This window comes from Ovis aries, chromosome 20 (genome assembly GCF_016772045.2).
Source record: "Ovis aries strain OAR_USU_Benz2616 breed Rambouillet chromosome 20, ARS-UI_Ramb_v3.0, whole genome shotgun sequence".
NCBI classification, from domain to species: Eukaryota; Metazoa; Chordata; class Mammalia; order Artiodactyla; family Bovidae; genus Ovis; species Ovis aries.
Window position 1 is genome coordinate 33,847,238 of NC_056073.1, and position 22,893 is coordinate 33,870,130.

General features: G+C 39.3%; 1 protein-coding gene across 1 annotated transcript in view; it reads right to left on the reverse strand.

Annotated features, from left to right (window-relative positions):
* Positions 1–21,220: 21,220 nt before the first annotated feature.
* The window catches only part of LOC101109921 (placental prolactin-related protein 1-like), a 41,263-nt gene continuing 39,590 nt past the window's right edge, over positions 21,221–22,893 (reverse strand). Inside the window, exons 6-7 of the mRNA XM_027958600.3 lie at positions 22,195–22,374; positions 21,221–21,563 (exon numbers count right to left, since the gene is read on the reverse strand). Of these exons, the coding sequence (XP_027814401.1) occupies positions 21,372–21,563; positions 22,195–22,374 (372 nt within the window). The 3' untranslated portion in view covers positions 21,221–21,371. The remainder of the gene's footprint in view (positions 21,564–22,194; positions 22,375–22,893) is intronic.

The window sequence follows — 22,893 nt, forward strand, 5'->3', positions numbered from 1 at the left end:
AGCTCTTAGGGTGGAACACTCATCCAATAGGTTTAGTGTCTTCATGAAGCGAAGCACCAGAGAATTCTCTCTGTGTCTCTGTGTCTTTTCCTCTATCTCTCTTCCCCATCCCCCATCCTGTGTGCGGAAACACGGAGAAGCCAGCCCGGGAAGAAAGAGTCCTTACCAGAACCTCACCCTGCTGGCACCCTGATCTGAGACTTCTAGACCCCAGAATTGTGAGGAAATATATTTCTATTGATTATTCCACTGAGTCTATTGTATTCTTCGCTGGCATTCTTGGCTGACAAATACAAACTCATTTATTTTGGAAATTTACCAAAAAAATGAGGAGGAAATTGAAACAGTTATTGCACTTCTTAGGAATCTTTGCGATTTCGCAAAACGGATCCTTTCTTTGATTTCCACATCTTATGAGCTCACGGCTTCTTTGACCTAGAGACTGTGTTATTTGAAGTTTGGCTGATGCAGCCTTCTTGTTGAAAGCACAGTATAGCTCAGTAACAAAGGCAAAGGTTCCATCTGGGAGCCTAGTGGGATACACAGTCCATGGGGTTACAGTAGTCAGACATGACTTAGCAACTAAAGCACCACCACCAAAGTACTTACAAACTCAGGGAACATTATCCAGGAAAGGCCAAAAATGTCACAGGACAGCCTGTTGGCATTGAGAAACAGGTCACTAAGGGATGTAAGGGGGATGTCAAACATGTTAGGAAAGCAGGACGGACATGAGTTGCCCTGGTACAGGAGCAGATTTGACATGACCAGCAGCAGCAGCAGCAGGCAGGACCCTGTTTAAATAAAAACATGAGCTATTCTGAGATGATCTAGTCACCTGAGGTTATCAAATCCGTCCTGCGGAGGGAAGCATTTCTTTCCCTGTTGCTCTGAGGAGGAGTTGGTGCTGTAGTAGCTCAGGTGGGGAAGAAGGAGCGCCTTCTGTGTAAACTTAGATGGATGATGATATTTGCACAGATAGTGGAGAAGTAAGTTACGCCCTGCATTTTTGTATTTCTCTCAGAAGTACTTCTGTGCTCTGCAAACATTTGGAACTTAATTCTGAGCCAGAGTGTTTAGGCTTTTTTTTTTTTTTTTAAGACAGTTTAGTTTTGGGACTCTGCAGACTCTGGCAGCGAGGCCCTCAAGGAGTTTGTAATTTTTTCACTCTACATTGACTAATGCTTGAATTTTAGACACTGAAATAACATGAAAAGTCCAGTTGATCTGTGTGGTTTACCATCACGCTGGGGTAGAGTAAACGCACGACTGGCTGATCACTACTACTGAGTATAAAGAGAATACTAAGAGAAAAAGGATACTGTACCTTGGATCTGCTCACTTACCTTAATAACCCCATGCATGTCTTTGATAGTTTCCCATATGCTTTAAAACATCTTAAAATTTGTGTTTCACAGGAACCCTGTGAGATAGCCTTAATCTTCACTGTGATCATCAAGTTATGTTAATGAAGATGCAATGACTTGGAGAGGGCAAGTAATTTTCCCTAGGTCACATTATTAGCAGATGCAGGTGACTGGGCACCAATACATTCATCTGTTTACTTCCTGATGTCACATCACACATGCCAGTGGGCCCTCGGTCTGCATGTGTGTAACCAGGACCACAGCGGACGCTGTGATGACTCTGCTTAAAGAGAAAAATATTTTGTCTTTGCAAAACAAAGTGACCCTAGAACATTGGTTTTATCCACTTGTTCTGCTCTTTCTATAAAACACTCACTGTTACAGTCTCTGACAATTATCAGTGTGGGGGCCTGGTTCTGCTGGCTAGCCTTTCTTCTAGGCACCTTGACAGTTCTTCTACTTTTATGCATCTTTAGTCTTCTCGTTACATTTGTTTCTTCAAGAAAATAGCAAATAAATCTCCAACAGGTTATATAACAATATTACCTGGTCAAAACCAACACAACATAATTGGATCTGTGAACAAGGCCTGTCTTTTCCTGACTTTGACTTTTTAGGAACCAAGTTTACCTGTCTTGTCCAGAGTACATCTTGACAATCCATGGAGCTGTTTTTGAACCATCTCCAAACATCTCCTGTTTGATATTAGAACTAGACCTTCATGCTTCCATGATATATTGTAATATTTCATAAATTATTCCTGGCCCTACCTTTGGCCAACAGAAGCATAAAATCACAGACTTTTGCAAGCATGATTTCAATATTACTTTTCGCGTCCATTCTTTGTAAGATAGCAGAATTTAAGCCTGAAGTGAGCAAGAATTGAGTTTGGACAAGAGAACTTACAAAATAGAGATTTCATCCTCCTGAATGCGATCTGAACATGAGTCTTCTTCCAACTTACCAGAAGAGCGGCAATTTAATTAAGGATAAGATATCAGCATTTACTACTGATTTACTACAGCATTTACATTTTCTCTGCTCCTAGTTTAAAGGGGCATGGTATCTAAGAATAAATTGGTTATTTAAAATTAGATTATGGAAATACACTTTCTAACACCATACACAAAAATAAACTCACAATGGATTAAAGATCTAAACATAAGACCAGAAACAATAAAACTCCTAGAGGAGAACATAGGCAAAATACTCTCCGACATAAATCACAGCAGGATCCTCTATAACCCACCTCCCAGAATATTGGTAATTAAAGCAAAAATAAAGAAATGGGACCTAATCAAAATTAAAAGCTTCTGCACAACAAAGGCAACTATAAGCATGGTGAAAAGACGGCCTTCAGAATGGGAGAAAATAATAGCAAAGGAAGCAACTGACAAAGAATTAATCTCAAAAATATACAAGCATCTCCTGGAGCTAATTCTAAAAAAAAAAAAATGACCCAATCAAAAAATGGGCCAAAGAACTAAACTGACATTTCTCCAAAGAAGACATACAGATGGCTAACAAACACATGAAAAGATGATCAACATTACTCATTATCAGAGAAATGCAAATCAAAACCACAGTGAAGTACCATGTCACGCCAGTTGGAATGGCTGCTATCCAAAAGTCTACAAGCTGTAAATGCTGGAGAGCCTGTGGAGAAAAGGGAACCCTCTTACACTGCTGGTGGGAATGAAAACTAGTACAGCCACTATGGAGCACAGTGTGGAGATTCCTTAAAAAACTGGAAATAGGACTGCCATACAATCCAGCAATCCCACTGCTGGGCATACACACCAAGGAAACCAGATTTGAAAGAGACACTTTTACCCCAATGAAAAAGTGTCGCAGCACTGTTTATAATAGCCAGGACATGGAAGCAACCTAGATTTCCATCAGTAGACGAATGGTTAAGAAAGCTGTGGTACATATACACAATGGAGTATTACTCAGCCATTAAAAAGAATACATTTGAATCAGTTCTAATGAGGTGGATGAAACTGGAGCCTATTATACAGAGTGAAGTATGCCAAAAAGAAAAACACCAATACAGTATACTAACCCATATATATGGAATTTAGAAAGATGGTAACTATAACCCTGTATGTGAGACTGCAAAAGAGACACAGATGTATAGAACAGCCTTTTGGACTCTGTGGGAGAGGGTGAGGGTGTGATGATTTGGAAGAATGGCATTGAAACATATATAATATCATATGTGAAACAGATCGCCAGTCCAGGATCGATGCATGATACAGGATGCTCGGAGCTGGTGCACTGGGATGACCCAGAAGGATGGGATGGGGAGGGCCGTGGGAGGGGGGTTGAGGATGGGGAGCACATGTACACCCGTGATGGATTTATGTTGGTGTATGGCAAAACCAATACAGTATTGTAAAGGAATTAGCCTCTAATTAAAATAAATAAATATATATTACAAAAATAAAAAATAAATAAATTGATACAGCCAAAAAAAAAAGATACAGGAAGGAAAGTGTGACTCTATTAAGTGGTAAATATTAATAAATAGATACATACTAACAACAGAAAAAGAAGATGTGGTACATATATACAGCAAAATATTACTCAGACATTGAAAAGAATGAAATAATGCCATTTGCAGCAACATAGATTGTTCCATATGCTAGGTCCATAGATGGACCTAGAGAGTCATGCTGAGTAGATTAAGTCAGACAGAGAAGGAGAAATATCATACAATATTCCTTACAGGTGGTATCTAGAAAGAAATGATACAAATGAAGTTACTTACAAAGCAGAAGGAGACTCACAGAGTGAAAAAACGAACTTATGGTTGCTGGGGGGAAGGGATAGTTAGGGAGTTTCGGATGGTCATGTGCAGAGTTCAGTTCAGTTCAGTTCAGTCGTTCAGTTCAGTTCAGTCACTCAGTTGTGTCCGACTCTTTGCGACCGCGTGAATTGCAGCATGGCAGGCCTCCTTGTCCATCACCAACTCCTGGATTCACTCAAACTCACGTCCATCAAGTTGATGATGCCATCCAGCCATTAGAAGAGAACTGTTACGTGATCCCTTATCCCACTTCTAGATATATAGTCAAAGGAAATGAAATCATTGTGTCAAAGAGAGATCTGTATTCCCATGTTCATTGCAGCATTATTCACAGTAGACTTGGTATAGGCACAACCTGAGTATTTTTCAACAGGTGAATGGATTAAAACAATGTCATGTGACATATATAGATAAATATTATTTAGCTGTTAGAAAAAGAAAGCTATCTTCACATTTGTGGCAACATGGATGAAACTGGAAGACATTATGCTAAGTGGACTAAGTCAAAGACAAATACCATATGATCTCAATTATAAAGAATCTCAAAAAAGACAAAAAGATGGAACTCATAGTAGAAAATGATTGCCAAAGACTGGAGGGTAAGGGAAATAGGAAGAGAATTCTAAAGGTTACACACCACTTTCATATATAAAAAATTAATAAGATCTGAAGATCTAAATTTGAGCTTCATGATCTAATCATGAGATCTAATCATGAGTTTGAGCAAGCTCTGGGAGTTGGTTATGGATAGGGATGCCTGTGTTGCTGCAGTCCAAGGGGTCACAAAGAGTCGGAAATGAATGAGCAACTGAACTGAACTGAGGATCTGATGTAGAGAATGGTTACCTTAACTAATAAGATTGTGTTGTATTGCTGAAATATTCTGAGAGAGTGGACATCATCAAGCGGCATCACCGACTCGATGGACATGAGTTTGACTAAGCTCTGGGAGTCTGGGATGTACAGGGAAGCTTGGCATGCTGCAGTCCATGGGTTCTCATATAGTTGGCAATGAATGATGACTGACTCAACTGAAGAGAGTGGAACTTACCTGTGTTCTCTTCAAAAAGCAAAAGTTAAACATGTGTGGTGATGGCAATGTTATTTAATAGAAAGGGAAACTCGTTCCTAATACGTGCATAAATGGGGGTGGACAAGATGACAGAGCGGTGGGTGGAAGTGGGGTTCACCTCTCTCCATGGATGCGTCAGGAACGTGTAGAGACGCAGCAGTTCTCACAGAAGACCAGGCGAGCACTGGAGGGACTCCCTGAGCACTGAGAAGGAATATCCGGATCCATACAGAGCTCTGTAGGACAAAGGAAAGAAGGGACAAGGAAGAAGGGGAAAGAAGGAGGAGAGCAAGTGGGACCAGCGTCCACCAGGGGGTGAAGGAGCTGAAGCGCAGGGGAGATCCCCACATCCATGGCCATCCACTGGGGACAGGGGAGGCATATGAAGCCATTGGGGAGTGAACTCACTAATCTGTGACAGTCTGAATGGAGTGAGAACCACGTAGACAAGCCATGCTGCAGCCTTTCATATCTCGGACAGGTTTGTAAGTCCACTGGTGTCCACGGAAGCTGGGAGCTGGAGCCATGGGGATTGCGGAATGATCCCACGGTGAGGACTCCTATTGACCGTGGGGAGTCAGCGTGATTGGACGGGATGGAGGAAATTTGCTCCATGAAATGCTTCTTAAGGAAAGCCATGAGGCCATAAAAGAGGGTTCAACTGCCTGTGGAGTAGAGCTATATCTTTCTCCATGCTGGTACCTGTAGGGTGAGCAATAGAGAAAGCCTTCAGTGAGGGTGGTGCTTGAGTGCCTGAAGCACTAAGCAATGGAGAATTCTGAATGTCTATATACCCGACGCTACCCTATTCTCTGCCTAAATTTTGGGTTTTAGCATTGTAATATTTTTATGAACTTAAATTTCTTCTAGTAGAGTTTCTGGTTTACAAATTAAGCTAATTCCTCCTATCTGACTCTTTCTTGGTGTTTCAAGAAACTTTCAGAACCTTCCTTCTCTCAAGGCCTTACTGACCTTTACTTTACTGCCAATGTTGACTTCCCATACTTAGACTTCTTGCCTAATATATTCTTTCTTTCTCTACTCACTGTAAATTTACCAGTAGATGTCCCTATTTGTATTAATACTTACGATAAATTATTAACCTGATGCAGTAGAGAATCAAAAGGAATAGAGTTATAGCGATAATAATAAATTACCTCCAATATATAATCCATCAATGCTCCCATTTAAAACTAATTTTCTATCTGTATATTATTGAGGTCTCCTAACTCATTTTCCTTCCTAGATGGCTCAATTTTGAAGTGAAATATAGAAAACAATGGAATGGTAAACTCTGGAAATTACTTTCCTTTTGATATGCATCATTAGGGTACAAATATTAGGTTTTTTTCCCCAGTGGGGCTATCCTTAGTACACATTATAGCTCACTGTGGGGTGATTGCTATTGATTGAAGAATGTACACATTGAACTGTAAATGTCAAACAAGTGAGTGGAGATGGAGAAAGTAATGCCAGGAAGGCACAGGCTTTTGTCGTTCTAGAAGGAAAACCTTGCTGTGTCTCTCATCTACAGTCTAATCTTCAGATTTATTGAAACTCTTACTTTAATTATGCTCCATTAAATTTTTTGATTATTTGGGTTTTTTGCCCTTGAGTTGTATGTCTCATGTATTTTTGGATGTTAAGCCCATATCAAATATATGATTTGGAAATATCTTCTGCCAAATGTAAGTTGCCATTTGATTTTGCTGATGTTTCTTTGTTTGGAATTTGATGTGGTCCCACTGGTTTGTTTTCGCAGTTGTTGCATTTGTTTTTGGTGTGAAAACAAATTGCAAAAATCCAAAAAAAAAAATTGCAAAGACTGATGGCAAGAAGACTACCTCAATGTCTTCTTCTAAGAGTTTAATCGCTTGAAGTCTTACGTTCAAATATTTAATCCATTTTTATTTGATTTTTCGGCTTGGAAAAGACATTGGTACAGTTCCACTTTTTCATAGGACTCTCCAGTTTTCCCAGTGCCATTTTTGACAAGCATGTCCTTTCCCCGCTAGATAGTCTTAGTTCCTTTTTCATAAGCTAACCAACATTATATGGGTGTTAATTTCTTTCTGGCTTTGCTGTTCTGCTCTGTTGATCTATATGTTTATTTTTGTGCCAGAAGCAAATCATTTTTCCTTACTATAGCTTTCTAATACAATTTGAAATCAGCAACCCTAGTCTTGAACTTTGTTCTTTTTTCTCAAGATCACTTTTATCTTTGGTGTTTTGTGATTTAATACAGCAGAATAGACCAAGAAGAGATGGAAAAAATATGCAGAAGAACTATACAAAAAATTATCTTAATGACCCAGATAATCACAGTGGTGTAGTTTCTCACTCAGAGCCAGAAATTCTGTAATGTGAACTCCAGTGGGTCTTAAAAAGCATGCTGCCAACAAAGCAAGTGGACGTGATAGAATTCCAGCAAAGCTATTAAAATTCTGAAAGACGATGCTATTAAAGTGCTCCACTCAATATGTCAGAAAATTTCGAAAAGCCAGCAGTAACCAGAGGACTGGAAAAGGTCAATGCTCATCCCAGTTCCCAAGAAGGACAGTATTAAACAATGTTCAAGCCACTGAACAGATGCAGTCATCTCCAGTGCTAGTAACGTTATGATCAAAATCTTCCTGGCTAGGCTACAGCATTATGTGAACTTAGAACTTCCAGATGTTCATCCTGGCTTTAGAAAAGGCAGAGGAACCAGAGATCAAATTGGCAGCATTTGGTGGAACATAAAAGATAGCAAGGGAATTCCAGAAAAACATCTGCTTCATTGATCTCGCCGAACTGTGTAGATGAAACTGGAGCCTATTATACAGAGTGAAATAAGCCAGAAAGAAAAACACCAATACAGTATACTAACAACAAAGTGGAAAATTCTTAAGGAGATGGGCATACCAGACCAACGTTACCTGTCTTCTGAGAAACCTGTATGCAGTTCAAAAAGCAACAGTTAGAACCAGACAAAGAACAATAAACTGGTTCAAAATTGGAGAAGGAGTCTGTCAAGGCTGAATATTGTCACCCTGCTGATTTAACTTATATGGAGAGCATGTCATGCAAAATGTTGGACTGGATGAGTCCTAAAGGCTGGAAGCAAGATTGCTGGGAGAAATATCAACAACCTCAGATATGTGAATGATACCGCTCTAATGGCCGACAGCAAAGGGGACCTAAACAGCCTCCTATGAAGGTGAAAGAAGAGAGTGAAACAGCTGGCTTAAAACTCAATATCAAAAAAGCTAAGATCATGGCATGTGATCCCGTCATTGACATGGCAAATAGAAGGGGAAAAGGTGGAATCAGTGACAGATTTCCTCTTCTTGGGCTCTAAAATCACTGTGCATGGTGACTGCAGACATGAAATTACAAGACAGTTGCTTCTTGGCAGGAAAGTCATGACAAACCTAGACAGTGTGTTAAAAGCAAAAACATCACTTTGCCAACAGAGGTCTGTATAGTCAAGGCTATGCTCTTTCCAGTAGTCATGTACGCATGTAAGAGCTGGACAGACAGTAAAGAAGGCAGAGTGCTATAGAACTGATGTTTTCAAACTGTGGTGCTGTAGAAGACTCTTGAGAGTCCCTTAGGCACCAAGGAGATCAAACCAGTCAACCTTAAAGGAAATCAACCCCATATACACTTTGGAAGGACTGATGCTGAAGCTGAAGCTCCAATACTTTGGCCACCTAATGTGAATAGCTGACTCATTGGAAAAGACCCTGATGCTGGGAAAGATTGAAGGCAGAAGAAAAAGAGGGTGACAGAGGATGAGATGGTTGGATGGCATCACCGATTCAAAGGGCATGAACTTGGGCAAATTCTAGGAGATGGTAAGGAACAGGGAAGGCGGGCATGGTGCAGTCTATGCAGTCAGTAAGAGTCGGACGTGACCTGACAACTGAATAACAACAAGAGTTTTATACGAGTTGTAGAATTTTTTTTTCTGTTTTGTGAAACACGCCTTGGAATTTTGAAAGAGACTGCATGTTTGGAGAAGGAAGTGGCACCCCAATCCAGTACTCTTGCCCGGAAAACCCCATGGACGGAGGAGCCTGGTAGGCTGCAATCCATGAGGTCGTGAAGAGTCGGATACGACTCAGGGACTTCACTTTCACTTTTCACTTTCCTGCATTGGAGAAGGAAATGGCAACCCACTCCAGTGTTCTTGCCTGGAGAGTCCCAGGGACGGCAGAGCCTGGTGGGTTGCGGTCTATGGGGTCGTACAGAGTCGGACATGACTGAAGCGACTTAGCAGCAGTAGCATCAGCAGCACTGAATATGTAGATAGCTGTGGCTAGTATGGATGTATTAACAATATTAATTCTTCCAGTCAATAAATATGAAATATGTTCCATTTGTGTGTTTGAAACATTACCTTCATGAGTGTCTTGAATGGTTTCATACATAGATCTTTCATCACCTTGCTTAAATTTGTTTCTAAGTATATTATTTTTTTGATGCAATGGTAAATGGGATAATTTGTATTTCTGTAACGTGTTTTGGTGTATGGATAGGTAACTGAGTTGTTTTTTTTTTTTTTTTAGTATTTTATTTTTTAAATTTTAAAATCTTTAATTCTTACATGCATATTCAAATACTGTAGACAAAATGCATGCTATTTTTTTTTTTTTACAGAATAGATAATTTTTCCCCAAAAAAACACAATTTTTTATCTTGGAGCTTTTTAACTTTATGTTTCAAAACTGTGCAATCCCCAAGGTATATACCAGGAGAAATCCATAATTCCTTAGTCCTTGGCTTCGTATCAGCACCACAGAGCATTCAGTATGGATGAGGCTTTGGGTTACCTTAGCCACGAGAGTCTCCTCATTGGGTGCCATGGTCTAATGCTTGTGTTCTCCCGAAGTCATATGTTGAAAACCTAATCCCCAAAGTGACGATTTTAGATGGTGGGACCATTTGAAAATAATTAGGTCATGAGTTCAGAACCCACATGAGGGCAGAGCCCACATGAATGGGATTAGGGCCCTTGTGAAAGAGGCCTGAAATACTTGCTCATCCCTTCTATTTAGGGATATATCCAGGAAGAGGTCCTCACTCACTCAACCATGCTGGGATCCTGATCTTGAACTTCGAGCCTTCAGAACTGTGATAAATAACGTGGTTTATAAACCACCCAACCTCTGGCATTTTGTAATAGCAGCCCACATGCACTAAAACACTGGACATAATTAAGTGGGAAAAAATGTCAATCTTGTTTTCCCTTCCTAGATCATGAATGTGGAACAAGTAACACAGATAATCAATTCCAGTGGCACGTGATAACATACTGCATAGAACTGTAAATTTCTTTCAAATTATAGTTCTTTGACATGCTCACATAGGAAGATATTTTCTTAGACGTAATTAAATTTTAAACCAATAAATTTTGGATTTTATAGAATCAGTTGAGGGTGTTAAGAGCAAAGATAGAGGTTTCCCAACGTAAAAGCAATTCAGCGTGAAGACGGCACCATTACAGGTACCCCAATCTCCAGCCCGTCAGCCTAAACATGAAGCAACTGGCCCCTAAGGCCTGTCACAGAGCTCTCAACAGAATCCTCACATAACTGCTCTTTGACTTAGAAAACTTATCTTCACTTCTCTAGGCCTTAGTTTTCTCAACTAAACAAGGAAATTATTTTTATATTTCCAAAGAGTATGCAAATCTCTCTAGAAAACATGATCCCAAACTGAGGTTTTATTCTTTTTCCTGAAAAGAAAATTATTGATCATGAAGCTTCCCTGTTTGGATCCCTTCTACTTCGCATTATCTGCTCTATCTCACAGTGTATTTCTCTGGTTTAGCTTTAAGAAAAATTCCTTGATAGAAATAATTACTTGATTGTTATGGAATACTACTTTTATCTTTGGTCTTTCAGTGAAAAGCAGAAGTTGTAGTTAAGCACACTAGTGAGAGAAATTGTTTCTAAATGTCAGTATGTCACCTTGAGGAATTTTTTTATACGTAGTTGCTGAGTCAGGTCCAGCAATTTACGACTCCATGGTCTGACGACCCACCAGGCTCCTCAGTCCATGGGAATTCTCTAGGCAAGAATACTAGAGTGGTTTGACATGCCCTCTTCCAGGGATCTTCCTGACTAGGGATGGAATGCAGGTCTCCTGTACTGCAGGAGGACTCTTTACTGTCTGAGCCAACAGCTCCCGATAAAATGATTCTTGATGTATACAGAAGATGCGTGATTGTCTACTTTTGTTTACTGCCACAGTGGTTTTATTCCCATTAATGTATCAGTCCTGTTTCTATTCACCTGAAAGCACTCTAGAATGCAAGTTCTTTCTAAAAGAAAAAAAAAAAAAAAACACACAGAAGGAACCTTTACCTGGAATAGCAGTTAAGATTCTGTCCTATTCAGCCTTTTTGTCAGTGACTTGATTATCACATTATCTTAGGACATGAAACTGTGAGGGCTAGTGTAGGTGGAATAAAAAACCGAACAGGTTTTAGTTCACTGTAGGCTGTAGGAACAGCATCAAAAATTCATTGAAATTTTATTCTGCATGAATAAAACTTTTTTGTTGAACAAACACCTAATGAAGTCCTCTTGGATGCAAAGAATGGACAGTAGTAAGAGCACACGTGGACTTTGTGAATTAGGACTTAAATTTTAATAGAAAAACAGAAATGACGTGAATTTCAGAGTTAAATGTTGCGCGACAATTGGGATACCTGTCGAGAGGGAGAAGCACAGATGCCATATTTCCACATAACAAGGAGACCTGAGCTGTGCCAGAGTCAGGAAACGCTGTTTGCAGGAAGTGGTTTTTACCGAGTTCTGAAAGATGTCGAGGAGGTAATCTTGTAAGAGAGAGAGAGGGTGTTCCAGGGAGAAGAAGGCATTTGTAAAGAGTTAGCCACATGTGAGAATATACAGTGAGAAGATCAGACATGCCAGGATTGAACCTTCAGGGAATTCAATTTATGTGGTAAAACTTATGCTAACTGGACAGTGAATACAATGTGGAATATGATCAGCTGTGAAAGAGATAAGAATCAAGTTTTCAATAGCATAGGAGATATTTCAATTTGCCGGGTAATTCGGTAAAGATTCACCTAAACCTAGGAAATCTGGTTTCTATTGCTACTTTTGCATCAAGTTTTATAAGTTTAGATAAGTGACATAATCATTCTTGGATTTACTTATATATCCTTAATATGAGAGGATTGCCTAGATAATTTCCAAATTCTGACTTTTCTGAATATCCAATGAATCCCTATTATTTGGAATTAAAAAAAAAAAAACCCTTTACATACCAAGTGTAATGTCTGAAATACCTACATAATTATATAAAAAACATTTAAATTCTTGCTATTTTTCTTTTTTAAGTTTTTTAAAAATTTATTTTCCAAATAAAATGGCAAGTTATTTAAAGAATACCTTACAATTTAATAGGTATAGATTATTAATGGATTCCTCATTGATTTAATTAACATATCTATTAATATCATCTCACATATTTACCTTTCAAGATCTTTTTGGTGAGGACTTTAAGTTTTACTGCTTTACATGTGTGCTAAGTGATTTTAGTCATGTCCAACTCTTTGTGACCCCATGGACTATATAGTCTGCCAGGCTCCTCTGTCCATGGGGATTCTCCAGGGAAGAAAGTTAATGTGGGTTCCCATGCCCTCTTCCAGGGGATCTTCCTGACCTAGGGATTCAACTCTTTATTCTTTATGTAATGTTCTTGTATTCCTTTGTCCTTAGATATTTTCTTTGCTCTAAAGTCTACTTTATCTAATATTAACAAATGTTTTATCCTTTTATATTCCAAATATCCATGTGATTATTGAGTTTCTTGGGCTTTCCTGGTGGCTCAGACAGTAAGGAATCCACTTGTCTTGTGAAAACCTGGATTCAACCCCTGGGTTGGGAAGATCCCCTGGAGGAGGACATGAGAATCCATATTCTTGCCTGGAGAATTCCATGGGCAGAGGAACCTGGTGGGCTACAGTCCAAAGGGTCACAAAGAGTCAGGCACAACTTAACTTAACCACCGCCTGGGGATCCTTCACATTTGTTCCTTGGGAGGAACAGCCCTACTCAGGCTGCCTTCTGATCTAGGTTGGAGGTCAGGAATGCTGGGCCTGGCTTGTCTTCTCTTAGGTGCTGCTGTGTTACTCTTCCGTTTTTCAGGCCTTAAACTAGTTCACCTTCCTCTTGCCAAATATACAAAGTCCCCTTTAGTGGTCTCTTCTTTTTTCCAGAACAGAGGCGTAGGCATAAAGAGAACAAGCCCATCTTGTTTGAACCAGAAGCCCAAGGTGTGTTTTATAACCTAGGGAAGAGATTTCATGGAGGGAAGTTGAGGAGGAAAGTGGAAAAGAGTCCACAGTAGGCTGGAGATGAAAGTTGTGGAGTCCCTTTCATTAGAAGTCATCAGAAGCTGAGAAAGTATTTTTCCTAGGTGATATGTATATTCAGCTCTTAGTGAGTACACCTTCTGTTTCTGCAAACTGTAACTCTGTATTTCTTCATTAATTTTCTTTACAAATGCATATATATGATGATATCCATATGACATTTTATTCATTCTTCTTGGCCATTGCTCCACTTTTATTATGACTTGAGATTTAAACCCTGAAAAAAGATATCTGTGGTAGAGTTTGGATTATTTTCCAGTAGATGAATTGATGGAATGACAAAAGAACTAAAGATGATTACTTATTTGAGCTCGCAAAATTATACATATGCATATGAAGAGAGTTACTTTACTAGCATGTGAGATGAGTGCAATTGTACGGTAGTTTGAGCATTCTTTGGCATTGCCTTTCTTTGGGATTTGAATGAAAACTGACTTTTCCAGTTCTGTGGCCACTGCTGAGTTTTCCAAATTTGCTGGCATATTGAGTGCAACACTTTCACAGTGTCATCATTCAGGATTTGAAATAGCTCAACTGGAATTCCATCACCTCCACTAGCTTTGTTAAGGTCATGGCATCTGGTCCCATCACTTCATGGGAAATAGTTGGGGAAACTGTGGAAACAGTGTCAGACTCTATTTTTGGGGGCTCCAAAATCACTGCAGATGATGACAGCAGCCATGAAATTAAAAGACACTTACTCCTTGGAAGAAAAGTTATGACTAACCTAGATAGCATATTGAAAACCAGAGACATTACTTTGCCACCAAAGTTCATCTAGTAAAGGTTATGGTTTTTCCTGTGGTCATGTATGGATGTGAGAGTTGGACTATGAAGAAGGCTGAGCGCCGAAGAATTGATGCTTTTGAAATGTGGTGTTGGAGAAGACTCCTGAGATTCCCTTGGACTGCAAGGAGATCCAACCCGTCCATTCTGAAGGAGATCAGCCCTGGTTGTTCTTTGGAAGGAATGATGCTAAAGCTGAAACTCCGGTACTTTGGCCACCTCATGTGAAGAGTTGACTCATTGGAAAAGACTCTGATGCTGGGAGGGATTGGGGGCAGGAGGAGAAGGAGATGACAGAGGAAGAGGTTGCTGGATGGCATCACCAACTCGATGGACGTGAGTTTGAGTGAACTCCGGGAGTTGGTGATGGACAAGGAGGCCTGGTGTGCATGATTCATGGGGTCACAAAGAGCCGGACATGACTGAGCCAATGATCTGAACTGAAGTGGTGAAGAGAGTTATTCATATATAATTGTATTCTTGTCCCCTTATGGTATTCTGGAACTTTGACTGAAACTATATGTAAAATAAATTACTTTATTATGATAGTTAAATAACTTGTCTAATTATATTTGCACATTCAGAATCCATTAGTCCAGTGGCCATAAAAATGAGTGTCCTCATCCTCTGGGGAAGAAAATGTTACTATTTCCATTTCTATTTATTTTTCTCTCAATGTCATTTAGTTTATATTTTATGTATAGTTTTAAATGTCATAATACAGTAAAATAGCAATGCATATATGATACTTTTACATAATGTAATTAGGTTACTGATAGTGTGTTGAAAAATGGAAAATACTTTGGAGATTAGTTCTTCAGAAATCAGGAAACTATCAAAATTTGCTGCAGAAAATGTTACTTAAGTTGGTGGAGTTTGCCAAAAATTTTTCATGAAACCAGCTCAACTGAAGAGGCAGAATGTTCAGAACATCCATGTTTGCATAAGTTTCCATAGAGCCTCAGAGACGGAAACATTTTTGAAGTTGGATAGAAGACCAAGAGTCCTGCCTGGACAGGGGAAAATGTGAATCTTGAATGCAAGAGAGCATGTTTGCTCCCCTCAGTGTGGTCTAAGTTGTTTTTCTTTGAATCACCTCCCTTTCTTCACCTTTATTCCCTAAACCCCATCCTCTGCTTTACTAGTTCTTTTTCCCTAGTACAGATCACCTGTTAACATACCACATAATGTTCTTGGATTCATGTTTATTGCAGATTATCTGTCTTCCTCCAGCTAGAACATCAGTTCCAAGAGGATAAGTGTCTGCCTGCTTTGTTTCTTGATGTAAACAAAGCACCTATAAGACTTTCTGACTCAGGGAGCAATTAAGTTAATGATCAATTGGTTAAATGACCAATAGCAAAGTACTGGGCCGACCTATAGGTTTCAAAATTTTGGGATTTTCATTAGCTATTGTAAATAAGCTGTTCTGCAGTTAATGTTACAAGGTTAAGACACATTTTTGTATCTATTATCAGCGTAAACATAAACTACATTTGAAGAAATTGTTTTAAACCCAACATGATAGCCAAAATGCACATTTGAAAACAGTTATGCTAGTTTACGTGTTTTTTTAATCCAAAATATAATTATATTCCTTTTCAAAATCTTTCCCTTACAAAGGTGTGTGTTCACATATGTTTAAATATATAAATAAAATTCCATCTAGTCAAAGCTATGGTTTTCCCAATAGTCAGTATGGATATGAGAGCTGGACCATAAGGAAACTGAAACCCCAGGAACTGATACTTTTGAACTGCGGTATTGGAGAAGACTCTTGAGGGTCCCTTGGACTGCAATGAGATCAAACTGGTCCATACTAAAGGAAATCAGCCTTGAATATTCATTGAAAAGACTGATAGTGAAGCTGAAGCTCCAATACTTTGGCCACCTGATGCAAAGAATTGACTCATTGGAAAAGACCCTGATGCTGGGAAAGATTAATGGCAGGAGGAGAAGGAGAAGGCAGAGGATGAGATGGTTGGATGGCATCACTGACTCAATGGACATGAGTTTGAGCAAGCTCCAGGAGATGGTGGAGGACAGAGGAGCCTGATGTGCTACAGTCGGTGGGGTCTCAAACAATTGGATATGACTGAGTGACTGAAGTTAATTGAAGGTATGATGTGTTATGTACATAACATAATGATTATATGATTATTATACATAAGTCACATTGACAAATATCCTATTTTAGTTTCAGGTATCATTATACATAAATAATATTGAGGTATAATGTTATTTTGGTTTCAGGTATACAACATAATTATTTGATATATATTGCAAAATGATCACCACATTAAGTCTGGTGAACATCCCTCATTAGAAAGAGTTACAATTTTCTCCTTGTGATGAAAACTTTTACAATCTCTTGGCAGTGTGCAAATAGGCCATAAGTATATTCCCTTTTTGACTTAGTGCAGTTAAATGAGACAAGTGGCTTTGAGTCTTAGAATCAAAGAATCGAGTTGAATCAAACTTCTCAGTGCCAACTCAGAGAGAGCTTTCTTGAAAAAATCCATCCCTCGTTAGGCCCACCTGGCTGCCATCACACATGGTATGGTGTGCAGGCATAGATCAGTGTCTAAGGCTATGGTATCTTTTCCACGTGTCCATGCATGTCTTTCTCGACATGATTCAGTGCTTCAACCATCTCCTGTCTTCACTATCCAAACAGGTTATAATTATGGCAGAAGACGTCTAAGTAGCTAGACTCGCAGTTGCTGCCCACTGGGCATTTTGGAAAGAGGCTGGGAAGGAGTCCTTCCAATATTAGCGTTTTACTTTCAGGGGATTAGAAAGCTTTTCAGTTTGAAGAGTCAATCAATGCAAATATGTCTCAGGAGTGAACATTGTTTAATTATTTATTTGATTGGTGATTAGATGACCGTCTGCTGACAGTAAGGCAAAGAAGGGTGAGTAAACAAGGGAGAATTCAGGAAAAAGGATGAGAACTTCTTGGAGAAAGTGGACACATGATTAAGGAGACCATGACCTCTTGGTTTAGGTTTTAGGTTTTGTCTAGGCTGGCTCTGTAAAGGTATTGGTTGTTTCCATTTGATTTCCATTCATCCTCTATGCTTTACAATGTATGTCTTACTTAAGTGTTGAAAGTGACTAGTCACTTACTGCTTGTTATCACTGGGTAGCCCCGCTTTGGTTCTGGTATTCCATAGCGTCTAGCAGAGATACCTTAGAGTACCTATTTTTATCATTTGCTGCAGAACCTTAGCATTTTTTGGTGACTTCTGCTACTAAGATGATGAAATACAAGAACCTAGAGCTCAGGTGCTTTTGGATAAAACCTTAATTTATCTCCCCCCTTCTCTCTGACTTTTCAGTACTTTATTGACTCAGCTAGTCCCATATTGTTCAATGTTTTTTTTTTCTTTGATTTTCTTTTTTTTTAATTATCATTTATTTTACTTTACAATACTGTATTTGTTATGTCTGCCTCATTCCTTGCATGTGGTCAAGGTCTATTTCATTTCCTGTATCCCTCACATGCTTTGCTTCTCTTCATTTGGCAGAGCCTTCTTTGATTTTCAGTGTCATAATGTTCCCAGCTCTTTCTGGTCTCTTTCTTTTCCTCTACCAGCCCCAACAGCCACGACTCCTCAATCTACATTAGAGTTTCTCTTTTCTAATTCTGAACATTCTGCTCTCTTGGACTGAATATTCTTGGCTTTCTGTTGCATTGAAGAATAAAGAAAAACACTATTTTGCCAAAATGATTCTCCCTAATGCATAAAAATCCATACAAGTATTTCTCCATTCTAACCCTACAATAATATATACAGTATATCATGGGGGCATAATCATGAGAGGTACAACATGAATGGTAAAAAATGAACATATCTCGTGTTTTTGTCAGACTTGATTTTCCACTGATACCTTATAATGCTATCTGTATTAATATCTCAGTTTCCTTGATCTGGGATGTCAGAGATCCTTACTTCATAGGATGATCCTAAATGAATTGATAGATATACTGTTTTCCTATTTTTGCACATCAAGGTCTGATCAACGTTTCAAAACTCCATCATAAAGTATCCCATTTGCATCACTCTTATGACACACTCAGATGGCTCCTAGCTGTACTTCAATCCACCGTAGCCCCGTGGTGGCATCACATCTTATTCTTCTTCACGCTACCATGCAATATAGCAGTTGGTGTGTTTATATCACCCTCTCCTTCTCTACAACTTGTGGGCCTGCCTCTGGAAAATAGAGATTTTTAAAATCTCAGTTTAAATCTTCATTGTAGCCACGACATTTGATTTACTAATCTATAATGTCAGTGAACTTCAAAGGTTCTTCATTTGTTTGTTTCCTTTCGGGAACCGTTGTTACTAGTCTTGATATAATAGGGCCATTTCTTTAAATGTAATCTTACATGGAAATCTGTAAAAGAGGGCAAAATCAACACTCTCTGGATGGCAATGGAGTGATTGTTAAATGCTGTCCAAGTATCCCCGCTTTGGCTATTTCTGACTGACTCTATAGTATATCCATGGCTCTGTTCAATATTGTCTGAAATCTACAGTATTCACTTTTTATGTCATAGTCAAGCAAGGAGAGAGCTCTCAATGTCACCACCTCTGTTGTTGATCTAAAGTCCTAAATTTGTGCTTGAAGAGACAATACATGAAGATGTGTGTGGTCTATTGGTGTGTGTATGTTTCCTCCAATTGCATTGTCCCCCTTATAGCCAGACATTCCCTCTAATAAATGCCATCCTCTCTTCTGGAAATATCTGAATGAAAAAAAGTTAGGCAAGTAACAAATTAGAATTAGATGTTTTGGGCAGAAAATTACTTAGAAGTGCTTATAGGTTTTTTTCATGGAAAGGGAATATGAGATGTTTGCTCTTAGGATATTAAAAAAAGCATAGATATTTGAGTCCTTAAAAATAAAGCATTCTAACAGCATTTTGTCCTTCACTACCCACGTCCTAGACTCACTTTCCCTTTGCTGTTTTTCCTTCCTTCTGTCTTTCTCTTCCTTCTCTTATATCCATCTGCCTTTCGCTTCTACCTTTTGATTTCCCATTTTCTTTATCAGGAATTACTACTAAAGCCCTAAAGATGCTGTAAAACCATCCCAGCCACATCACTGACTTCTTAGGAGAGCCAGTCAAGAGATTGGCCCTCATCCCAGGTTGTTTGGAAGCTGTTAAACAAGCTGAGCATACCTAATAGAGTCACATTGCTCGAGTCTCAGTAGAGACTCAGTCTATTTGGAGGATTTTATAATTCTGGGACCTACTAGGGCATGTTTGTAAGGCCAAATAATTAATGACAAGGATAGTTAATCTAAAAGGAAGAGAGAATGGTATCTCACTTCTCAGATAATGTGGTTTTCAATCCAGCTTTCTGATCTACTCAGTTCTTATGTGACCACTTGGACAATTGTCCCAAATCGTCAGTGATGGACAGATGCACACCAGCATTTCTGCCATTCAATCATTCAGAGTTTGTATGATACATGGGTTTCCTGTGGGTGAGCTAGTAGGCAGCTCGGTGTGGGCTGCTTAATATTCTCCAGATGGTGCTTGCAGAGTGAGGGAAACAGAGAGGCTCTGGTGCCTACTGCAGGTGGGGAGCTTTGGGTTCCAGAACATTTCCCCTGATTAAAAAGGAAACTATGAATTTGGGGATCCCCAACTTGTGAATGTCCTGGAAAATCACCAGGATAATCACTCAAGAGAAACACTTGTCAGTCAGGACGAATTTCAGATCAGTCCATCTGGACCAAGAGAAGGCTACTACAGCACCATGTGAGTCAGTGATGTCAGAACTTTCCCATCTCGTTACCATCTACCCTGTTCCATCGTGGCCTGAGGAATGAAGATCCAGAGAGGGAGACAGAAGGAACTTTGCAGAAATAGACACATCTGCATTTCCTCATAGGTCCCCTGGGCCTCAGCAGGGGAGAGGGAAACACTGAATAGGCTGAATATGAGATGGAGCTGACACTTGACTGACCTGGACTTGGGAAACCCAGAGTGATAGAATGTGTGGAATGGCTGCAAGGTGATGCAGGTGATGAGGATGCAGTGGAGTGTGGGTGACGACAGCCCCTGGAGGGGGATGAGCCAGATCACCTTTGTATCTGCTATGGTCTCAGCCTTTGTGTCCCCCAGAAATTTCATATGATGAAATACTGATTCCCATGGAAATGGCATCCATAGGTGGGGCCTTTGTGAGGTGATGGAGCTATGAGGATGGAGCCTCCTCAATGAGTTGATTGTTTTTATATATAAGAGACACACAGAGCTCCCGAGCCCTCCCCCCGTGTGAGGATACAGGAAGAAGTGTGTGACCAGAAAGACCCTGCATGACCACGCTGTGGAAATCCATTTCCATTCATTTTAAGCCTGTGTTATAGCAACCCAGAAGGACTAAGACAGCATCCTAAAAATGTTTAGACAGTTCAGTAAACCTCATGCTATTTACACAAAAGTGCAAAGCACTTATCTTGTCTGGTGTAACACTGTGATAGTTGGCTGACAGTTTGCGGCTGGCTTTCATAAAGAATCCTGAGAATTCAGTCTTCTTGGTAGCATGACCAGAACCATGAAGAATTGTCTAATTCGTTGCTCTAATAACTTGACCCAGAATAATTGGCTGTGATTCTTACATAATCTCTTAATGGTTTTCTTAGTAATGCCAGGTTCCGCTATTTGTGACTAATTGTAATAGGCGCTTCATTCTCTCAATTGTAGGGGTGGATTTTCTTTTGATTTACTTTTAAAGGAAGATAAGAAATGTTAAGAAATTGCCCTCTTAGATTTTGACATCTCTAAAGAGTTTGTGTTTATTTTTTTAAGAGGAGACCCATGACAGAGCATGCATTAAAAAGCTATAAATTTCAAAATAGCTTGCTATGGGATAGATCATCAGGACCACCTCAGAGCTGGATGGGATGGATGAGGATTTAGCACATTTTGCGGGCTCGGCACCCCAGGAACTTGATGTACATGTCAACTTTATGTAAATCCCTGTGCAGGCAGTAGAACAGGTTATACAATTCAGAATGACGCCTATCTTCATCGCTGGACGTCAGGGATGGGAGTCCTGACCAGGTACTGGAAGCATTGTGCATCATATTCAGGACTGGAAGAACAATCTAAATACCCAAATGATAATGACTTCTTATGCATTTTATTAGTATCTGCTTATATTTTTCTCTTCTAATTATCAAATAAAGATTTGGGGAAGACATCTGAATATAAAACTCTCTATATATGGATTTTGGAGCCAGCTTATGAGAAAACTATTAGAAATCTGAAAAGTAGATACTTAATTCCAGTTTAGTTTTAAATTTCTCTATTTTTCCTTTCCACTCACATCCATTGATTTGAGGAGAACAGAGAAAGAAGACAAGTGGAACTTCAATAGCATATGTCCTGGGTTACTTTAAAGAAAAATGCTGATCTTGGAAATTCAGTTCTCTAGTGCTATTACTCTTGAAAATATTTCAACCACCTGTGCCCAGAAAGAGGCAAGATTTTGGTGGAATTGTGTGCAATGCAGGGAAGGCTGCACATGTCAAAAATTGCAGTGAAATTCTGATTCCTTTACAGTAGAATCTATCACTATGAGTAACTAGGCTCCTGTTTTATGTAGTACCAGTCTAGCATATAGAAGTCATGAATCTTTTTCTTACAAAATGAGATATTTCCAAACTCCTTACGCATTACAGAGGTCACCTCTTTCATTCATGAACAAAGCAAGAAAGCCCTCTGCAGGATGCTCACCTTGCTGAAGTGACTCTCTATTAAGGCTTGAAGTTTCTCTGACATGCTCTCAATCTTCATGGTGGTTGATAGGAAATCCTCTAACAATTCTTTCATACTCTTCAGCTCTGTGACTAGATGATACAGAGGATTATTCCAGGAGTACAGTAGCACGAGTGTCCACTTAGTAATGTTTTCATTCTAAGCAACCATAAGAAAAGTTTCGTTAAAATAATCATAATTCAGTGGTTTTGGTAACATGTGATCTTTGCTCAGAGCAGCTGACCTAAAAAACTTTTGGTTATTCCTATGTGCATGCAAAGATTTTTGAAGGTAGTAAAAGTTGCAAAAGTATAAAAGGTAAGCTGTTAGTTCACACTTTGCTGAAATATAAGAATCTAGGTTATTTTAGGAAATGATTCTTCTGATAAGTCCTAATTTATAACATGAAGAATTTTGTTTTTTCCTCTGAAATTCTACCACCACTCAGTGAGTTCTTCTGTGTTTGTATATTTGCGTGAGAGAATCTAAGTATTTATGGCAAGTCAGTATGTGCCTGCAGTGCCTGACCCAGGAAAGAGGGATTCCACCTGTGCCCATGTCATTGTCACCCAGTGATTCATTTGTATTAATTAATCAGATGAGTCCTTCGTATTGATGTTTGATAGGTAATTGTTTTATGATATTACAACAAAGAGACAAGGAAGAAGACATGGCATT